This window comes from Gossypium hirsutum, chromosome D10, assembly GCF_007990345.1.
Source record: "Gossypium hirsutum isolate 1008001.06 chromosome D10, Gossypium_hirsutum_v2.1, whole genome shotgun sequence".
NCBI lineage: Eukaryota > Viridiplantae > Streptophyta > Magnoliopsida > Malvales > Malvaceae > Gossypium > Gossypium hirsutum.
This window is the reverse complement of record NC_053446.1, coordinates 43,359,378-43,368,897: the sequence shown is the minus strand read 5'-3', so window position 1 is coordinate 43,368,897 and position 9,520 is coordinate 43,359,378. Positions and strand designations below refer to the sequence as shown.

Below are 9,520 nucleotides of genomic sequence, written 5' to 3'. Positions count from 1 at the left end.
CGACCGCCATGTGGAACTGAATCCCCCGGTCATAGACATTGATTACCGTATTAAAATTAATCATTTGATGTAATGATTTAGAAGTTTATGACGATGTAATACAAATAGAATTTTTTCCGAGTTATTTTGACATTATTTGATTAAAATCCCTAAACCCTACTTAATTAAAAACCCTAATTTAATTAAATTAAAAACCCTAAACCCTACTTAATTAAAAACCCTAACCCGAACCTAATTTAATTAAATTAAAAACCCTAACCTAACCTAATTTAATTAAAAACCCTAACCCTAACCTAACCTAATTAAAATAAAAACCCTAACCTAATTTAATTAAAAACCCTAACCTACTTAAATTAAAAACCCTAACCTTATTTAATTAAATTAAAAACCCTAACCTACTTAAATTAAAACCCTAACCCCTACTTAATTAAATTAAAAACCCTAAACCCTTCTTAATTAAAAACCCTAACCCTAACCTAATTTAATTAAATTAAAAACCCTAACCTAACCTAATTTAATTAAAAACCCTAACCTACTTAAATTAAAAACCCTAACCTAACCTAATTAAATTAAAAACCCTAACCCTAACCTAACCTAATTTAATTAAAAACCCTAACCTAATTTAATTAAAACCCTAACCTTATTTAATTAAATTAAAAACCCTAAACCTAATTTAATTAAAAACCCTAACCTAACCTAATTAAATTAAAAACCCTAACCCTATTTAATTAAAAACCCTAATGAAATTGTAGTTTTACATAATGTTGGATTTCGTAAAATGTTTTGACTGGTACTAACATTTAAGAAATTGTAGTAATTTGATAATTTAACCAAAATTTAATACAATTATCAATACATAATTGAATAAAAGGTAATTTCTTCTATAATTACATTCAACTATGGCGATTAGGGCATGATCGACTTGTATGGCCTGGGTTCCTACACCATCCGCACAATTTCTGTTGACTGGCTGTTTCTCGGATATCCATATTGTTCCGTATTCTAGTGGAGAAAGGTCGACCCTTCGGCTTGCGACGCAATTCTCTATCCGGTAACAGCTTAAAAGGAGCAAGAGATACGGGCGGCCACTTACGTTCATCTGGGACCGGTGGGAAAACGTGTCTCCATACGTTGTACATGTTTTCTAATTTATACACTTCGTCCACATAACTCAGCGGATCCAGACGGAGATTCTGACAGGCTGCAATAACATGAGCGCATGGATAACAAAGTGCATCGAACTTCCCACAGTCACAAGTCCTGTTTCGCAAGTGTACACGATATTGGTCACCAACAACGCCTTGGTGCGGTTTGTCGAACTCCGTCACGCGAAACCATAAATTTTCTCGATCGTGACACACAGCGTGCATGATATTTGCCCTCGCCTTCGCCTTGTTCATTTCTTGAACTACCTTACTGCACCATACATGCCCACCCTGCATCTGGTCTGCATAAGAAGCTGCTCGCTTTGGAAATAGCGCGGCCAAACGGAAATATGTCTCTCACACAACCGCTGTTATCGGTAGATGACGCGTTCCTTTAAGAACAGAATTTATGCATTCTGCCAGGTTCGACGTCATATGGCCATATCGTAGGCCTTCGTCGTATGCTTGTGCCCACTGTTCGAAACGTATGTTGCAAAGGTAGTCCGCCCCTTCTCTGTTTTGGGATTGCAAGATTGCCAACATCTCGTGGAAACGATCTTTATTCATTTCATACCCTACCAATATAAGAACATAGCGAATATTTTATACCCCTTCTACGAATAAAACTAATTCAATTTGACAAATGAAATAATACAGTTATACAGTAAATACCCATGTTGGTCACTTGTCGTCGTTCCGTCTTAGATGGATATTGCCTGTAGTAGTTCGAAGCAATGTGTCTCAGGCAATATCTATGGTGTGTACGCTGCCACAAGTTTCCCTCTCGATCAAATGCAGCTAGTATACCGGCGCCCCGATCTGAAATAACACAGATATCAGGTTGGGGGCACACATGCCTCCTTAACCTAGAGAGAAAGAAATCCCAGTCATCAGACGACTCCCCCGGTGTTATTGCATATGCAATTGGAAGAATTCTCCCACCGCCGTCCTGTGCCACTGCAACCAGTAACCGATGAGTGTACCTACCGAACATGAAGGTACCGTCAATTTGTACCAACGGCTTGCAGTACGGAAATGTGTCTCGACATTGCTTAAAGGTCCAAAATAGGCGTTTGAACACTTGGCATCCACGTAGCAATCGGCCGTTGTAGTACGCATGTTCCGTTTGAAGGTCTGTAATGACACCTGGGACGTATCTCTCTAGCACCTGACACCATTGCCATATTTCATTATAAGAGGCGTCCCACCCACTATGCATCTTCTCCAATGCCTTTTGCTTAGCTATCCAAGCCTTGCGGTAAGAGGGCGTGTACCCCATTTGGCTACGGATATTGGCAATTATCACCGGCACTGAAGTCCGAGGATCTGCTTTTATCGTGGGCAGTATCAAGCTAGCCAACATAGCTGAATCCATTTTTGGATGATCTTTTGAAACACCTACATAGGGAGGGAGTACATTAAGTAATGCAACATTGGAAAATCCAAAAATTATTCATACACATTCAATACTGTACCTGCAGCACATGTATGTGGACCTTTGTACTTTTTGATCTCCCACAACCCTGTCCTCTTCCTTAACGAGGCGACGATTTTCCATGAACATGTGCCGTCTTGTACCGCACACTTCGCCTCAAACTTATCAGATTTTGATTTAACGACGTGGTAATTAACGCCGTTTTTGATGCTATGCTGTTTCAAAGCACCAATAAAACTATCCTTATTGGTAAACTGATTACCAACTTCAAGTTCACCAACATCTACTCTCGAACTTGTACGATCGCGCACCCGGTGTGGTAGATCTGGAAACTCTAACGCATCATCTGCTGATAGATCGACATTATGCATATGGGTTGGAGGTGAATATGCTCTGAATCGTGGATTTTCTTCATCATTTGCACTCATATCACCATCTTCACCTTCTATTGGAATAGGCTCCGGTTCAAAAAATAATCCCACCTCTGCACCATCCGGCCCGGGCTCTCGAGGTGGATCCACATCGGACTCACCTTCTAACCCACAATCATCTGCAGCGTACGACGTCCCCTCACCGGTTGATGTCGTAGGTAGTACGTCATCCCTTCTTCTGGGCATTTGATAACGCCCCCAATTGGATGTAGATTGCCATCCAGTAGAACTTGATGCGGTTCTCCAGCTCGTATTTCCAGCGTCAACCGTCGAGCCACCGATGTACATGTCCCATCCACCGACAGAGTGTCTTGGGGGGGATGTGCATTCGACACCGCTACCGAACATGGGCTGTTCCGTATTTTGTAACACGCTAACCGAGTGTCGGCCAGGGGTTGTGTATACATCTCGAACACCGGACGGAAGTACATCATTTGGTGACGTAAATTGTACATATAACTCAATATAAGTTGCTCCGCTAGCAAGATGAGTCTGCACCATTGCCTCCAAGCTACGAGCACCTTTTATGTCGAACGAGTCATATGTCACCGGATCAACAGAAGAACAAAATCGATACGTCATTGACTGAACTTTCATTGGCGTGGTTCCGAAGATTTTATGCCTAATTCTTTTACGGAGTTCTGTCAAATCTATGTTTTGGCTAAATGACAGTCGCACCGTATTCTCCGACAAAAAAACAACACCATTCTCGGTGTGGCAAACCTCACCATCGTAGTAAATAACAGCACTAATACGTTCACTCATTTTGAAACTCTAAATTTCCTAACCCTAACCTAAAATGTTTCTGCTCTGAGTTATGCGTTCTAAGAAATTCTCTGCCTAATTTATAGCCTCAGCCCAAACTTGCTACTGTAGCGAAATCGCGTCCACGAGGGCGCGATTTGACACTGTTTGCTCAGAAACGTCAAAAAAATTATTTCCTACATGACCAACTGTAGCGAAATCGCGTCCACGAACGCGCGATTTCACAATTTCTTCTCATATAGCATCCTGGTATCAGCGATTTTATACTATTTCCTCAGAAAACGTCAAAAAAATTATTTCTCACATGACCACTGTAGCGAAATCGCGTCCACGAGGCCACTATTTCACAATTTCTTCTTAAATAGCATCCTAGTAGAAGCGATTTCCCACTATTTAACCAGAAACGTCAACTCAAAAAAAAATTTCCCCGGACCCCTAACTCATAAAAAGCCTGCACCCTAAACCCTAAAAGCCAAAAAAACCCAGGCGTAAAAATCAGGGTCAAAATCGCGTTCTCGGTACCGCGCTACGGGGCAGAAGGTCGCGTCCACGTCAGCGCGACCTGCTGACGTGGAAGGAAATCGCTCCCTTGAGGACGCGATTTCCTTCCACGTCATCAGGTCGCGCTGACGTGGACGTGACCTTCTGTCCCGTCCCCTGACATCGTTCCGACGTGGCTCGATTTTGGGGGAAATGGCCCATTCCGGTAAATAATTAAAAAACCGGCCTATTTCGGTAAATTGATAAAAAAAATGGGCTTTTTTGGGTAAATTGGCCTTTTTTACCAAGTCAAATAATATTTAAATCTCACTGGTGTGTGACAGCACTATAGAATTTTTTTTGTAACCTGTAATACCCATATTTGTTAGAGTATTTTTCAAAAATATATACCGATGCCACCTTATTCAGTGACCGACACCAATTTTTTTTTAACCTCATAATTGAAAGAAAAGTGAAATAGTACCACCGATATGTCAAGCGACACTTATGAGAACTATTGAAAATGCCATTTTTGTAAATAATTTTTTACCCACCCATTTCGTAATTAATTATTTTTAATATTATTTGTATTAAAAAGCCTTAAAGTTCGTGCAAATAATGAATCGTTTCATGAATCATCATCAAATCATGAAATACAATTAGGAAAATACAAACTCTTTTATTGCAACTATATATTAAATGTATTTTCTTTAAAAGATATATGTTAAATATTTTACAAAAACTAACAGCGCCAATGCTCAAATAAAGAGAAATAAACTTCTTCAACGCGCAGAAATCACTGAAAATCATTTACAGCTTATACAAATTTCAGATGCAAAATTCAATCAAACACGATATAGCTTTATAACCTGCTCGATCTTGGCACGACAAACAGGGCAGCCCCATTTTTTCGCTTTGATCTCGTTCAAACATGACATACATCCGGCAACATGGCCACAGGGGACACAAGCTGCCTCTGATGGAGCATCCAAACATATCGTGCACGAAGAAGGGCCCCCATCTTCCTTTGTTTGACCAGCATTAGCAGCTAAGTTTTCAGCACCTGAGGTAGGCATATTGATAGGAGTTGAATCGATTGATGGATATTGGATTGGACCATCTTCTACAATCTCGTCCATGGCTGGTGGAGCTGTTGGGACTGAATCTGCAGTTTGTACTCCCATAAGAACAGAAGAGATATTACTATTGTGGACATTGGTGCCTGCGGTTGAGTCTCCACTGGAGCTAGCTTCAGTCATTGTCCATTCACTAGTACTTGCTTTTGAAGGGGGAACCTCCACTGGCCCTACTGAGCCACCATGGGCACTTGTACTTGCAGAGTTACCCCAACTGGAGGATGAACTAGCTTCATTGCCAGTATGCAACTCAAAATTGGGCGTCTCTGCTATAGCTGACTGGATCGAGGCATTAATTGCCATTGCTAATTCTAAATCCTCTGCATCTGCTGGAGCAGTTGGAGGCTGAGAAACATGCAGAAATGCAGGACCGCTTGCCTGCATATTTCCGATGCCATAAAATAAACATAGACATCTATTATTCAAAAGCATCATGAACAAAATGTTTCAACAAGTCTGAGTGGATGAACAAACTAAACTACCCTGATGTTTTTACTTACTACTGTGCATGTACTCTGCAACTCAACAGCCTTCCACCCAAAAACCAAAACTGTACCTCTCGTATAAAAGTTAGAGTGTCATGTAATTTCAATGAAAATTTTATTCACTTGTCCAGGTTTGCTTCTGAGAAATGTGCAACTCTCTCCAGCAAACAGAATTAAACACATGAACTTATCATGTGTCAATCACATCTTTGTTAAGCTATAGTAACTTCTCTGGGAACCCCAAAAATCTCCATTAGGAAATTTATAGGACTATTTTAAACAAAATTAGAGGAAATGGCATTGAGATGATAACAGAATTGTTCCTTTTGTTAAAGTCTACTATAAGTTACGCAAGGTCTGCAAATAAGCATAAATTAAACATCTGTAAATGAAGGGAGACTGATACCTGTGGAATTCCTTTGCATGCATCACAAAACCATTGCAGCTGCTGGCGATCATTTTCATTTCCAGGTGCAAGTTTAATGCGTGTTTCTGAAAAAGCACCAGATCATGTTGATGTAAATTGTAACATAGAAAATATACATTTATCATCCATAAATGCACATACTTATTCATAGTAATATTACAAACATCAAAACAAATAACCAATGTTCACCTAATTATTAACAAAGTAGTCATAAGGGGAAAATAAACCCAGTTATATAAAGAAAGTCTAATGAACTGGAGTACAGTGAAGCTGTAATTTAATGTCCTAAAATTTCCGGTACCAAAGAACTCTGGTTTTATCCAGTTTACATGCAACTTGAGTATATTTCAGGGTTTTATCTATACAATCGTAAATGGCTGAAAATTACCATGCTTACGCCTAACTATTCCAGCTTTACACCTCGCCTCTCGGGAGGTGTAAATGGTTCGTCTCCGCCTCCCTCGTCTTGAGACTATGCATAAAGATAAAATCAATCAAAGTACGTCGACTAAGAAATCAATCCGATTTCAATTTCCATAATTTAGCCAGAAAAGATTGACAGCTAGATATATTGGCAAGAGAAATTACTGCTGGAATTATCAAGAATTGCCACAGAAGGATCAGGTTGGTCAAGCTTTGGCTCCTCCAAATTAGCTTTCCACAATGCAATAACCGTACGTGGTTGGGCATCCTGATAATTCACCAATTACCAAATAAGTGATGGAAAAGCATGTAAGGAGAATATAAGTTTTAACAGTACAAAACAAAGGAATTAAAACTATAATTTATTTTGAAGTATGATTTAATACTCCACAATTGGGTTGAGATAATACTACTTACAAGTTTAAAATATACCAAAGGACCCTTGACAAATCCTGGTTTGTACTAACCAAAGATATAGCATTAATGCATGAATGCATTAGACCAAGTGTTACTCAAAATTTTCTTCACTTAGTTAAGTAATAACACACCAAGCTTAGTACTTTGAACAATCTCAAAGGCATCTTGCAGCCTCCATGTATTTTATATTCAATATAATAGTAGTCAATTGAAAGTAAGCATTTAAGAAAGTTGAAGCTAACTTGAATATATTTCAAGCCAGTTTAAGCCAAGCTTGTTGGTTTTTATTCTTATTCGACTTCATTCAAGAAAGAATCCAGGTTGACAAAGGCATAAGTCTAATTTAGAGGAACTTGAAGAGCATAATATTTGGCTCATTTCTCCTCTTTTTGCACCCTCCTTAGACATGCATTGCTATAGACCCAAAAAAGGAGATAAGTTATACTTGCGATACCTGCAAAGTAGAATAGATGGCCAGCTCCAACTTGAAAGGTTTTGAATTATTTCGGGAACCAGTTGGTAGAACAACCACCCAACTGTAAGAAACACATTAATAAGATGATGATGCTGAACAAATCGCTAGAAAAGATAAAATTCTATTCGAGATTTGTATGAATAAAAACCATCTAGGCATATTCTTCTATGGCCTATGGTGATCCAAAAAAACGCGAGAAAGAAAATTGAAATTAAAAGGTACACTAAACAATAATACCCACACTTTTCTTGAAAGCAACTGAGGAACAAACATTTCAATAAATCCTGGCCCGTAAAACTCCCGCATCCAACCAGAGAATAAACATATATGATCCTGCACAGCATCAGAAGGCAAAATAATCTCACTTAAGAAAGCACTTAGTTTTACAAGAAAAGTCAAAAGTTCTGAGTAGATCATAAAATCATAAATATTGAAAGTGAAATTCCCGTTATACCTCAATTGCCCTTACAACATTGACATTTCCTTTCACCCTAGCAACATCTAGAGGAGTTTGACAATCATCATTCATCACCAACGGATTAGCTGAAAGTTCGAACAAGTTGCTTATTAGACTACTCTTAACTTTCAAATAAAACATATTCATCATGCAACGACTAATAACTTAGTTTTCCCGTAATCTATAACAGAAATCGATAAAACATGAACCTCCATGAAAAAGAAGTAATTTGACTGTATTTAGATGGCCTCTTTTTGCTGCATGGTGCAAGGGTGTCCCCCCATGACGACCTAAACACAAAACTGAACCAAGTTAATACACTATCTATTTCGATAAAGCCTCCAAAGCTTCTTTTCTTTGAAAACCTTAAATTTCTTTGATGAAATCTGGTTAACGACCATGAGAAAATTTCCAGCAAAATTTTCAACTTAAGCAAGCAAAATGGAGAATTGAAAGAAACAAAGGTCCTTCAAAATCATATGTTGCTACTAGGAATGGTTCCTTTCCCCTAAAAACACAAATTTATTTGTTGAAAAAAAAACCCCTCGAATTTTAACTTCATGAAAAAACAATTAAATAAATTCCCTTGGAAAATAATAAAAATCGATAAAGAATGGAAACCTGGACGATAAGCGTTAACGTTAGAACCAAGTTCGATCAAAGTCTTGGCAACATCAAAAAGCTGTGGATTCAAACACGCTAATATCAACGGCGTTTTCCCTTCTCTATCCATCCACTGTCAATCCATAGCCCCCCCCCCCCAAAAAAAAATCAGATTAATTGATCGATTAATTCCATATTTAATCACTGGTTAATAAAGGGGAAAAATCAGATTAATTAGTTGGTACCTCGAGGCCTGCGCCTTCACGGAAAAGAGATTTGATCCCTTCTGCGTTACCATAATTGACTTGATTGTATAGCAACTCGTCTTTTGATTGTTGTTGCCCCATTCAAAAGAAAGCTACTGATTCTTTTTTTCTGATTGGCCCGATAGACAATTTGGCTCGTACTTTTCCGGGAAAACTATTTCCCGGAAAACGAAATGGAAAAAAAAATTCCCGGAGTTAGGATCGAGAAATAGAGAAAGGATCGTGAAGGGTTTTTATTTTGTTTTTAATACAAAGGTTTGTGAAGTTTTTAAAAGGGAAATTTTAGTTATTATTAATAATTTTCTTTTAGAGATTCTTATCAGAGAAGAAATATGGAAGTCGAAATATTATTCTTGACTGCTTATCCAAAGAAATATATATATTTATTTATTATTTTAATTATGACTTTTTAGTTTTTATTTATTTATTTATTTTACCAGGAAGCCGCTGGCCTAAAACACGGTTACTTCATGAAAATGAAAATCTTTTGACACGTTCAATATGCTTTTTTAAGCATAGTAGATTTTTCACAATTATGAATGGACAAAATTAATATGGAGATTTTTATATTAGAA

General features: G+C 38.2%; 1 protein-coding gene across 3 annotated transcripts; it reads right to left on the bottom strand.

Annotated features, from left to right (window-relative positions):
* Nucleotides 1-4,915: 4,915 nt before the first annotated feature.
* Nucleotides 4,916-9,304, bottom strand: LOC107914924 (putative E3 ubiquitin-protein ligase XBAT35). 3 transcript variants are annotated; one of them, XM_016843988.2, is made up of 10 exons: nt 8,925-9,304; nt 8,698-8,812; nt 8,286-8,366; nt 8,074-8,162; nt 7,861-7,952; nt 7,599-7,680; nt 6,893-6,995; nt 6,693-6,776; nt 6,284-6,369; nt 4,916-5,770 (listed from the first exon to the last, which is right to left on the bottom strand). In XM_016843988.2, exons 1-10 carry the CDS (start codon nt 9,024-9,026, stop codon nt 5,102-5,104), a joined length of 1,503 nt encoding a protein of 500 aa, XP_016699477.2. In that variant the 5' UTR covers nt 9,027-9,304; the 3' UTR covers nt 4,916-5,101. The 3 variants fall into 3 exon arrangements, with proteins under 3 accessions (XP_016699477.2, XP_016699478.2, XP_040957826.1); XM_016843989.2 differs by lacking the exon at nt 6,693-6,776 and having other exon boundaries at nt 8,925-9,300; XM_041101892.1 differs by lacking the exon at nt 8,286-8,366 and having other exon boundaries at nt 8,925-9,290.
* Between the last annotated feature and the right edge of the window lie 216 nt (nt 9,305-9,520).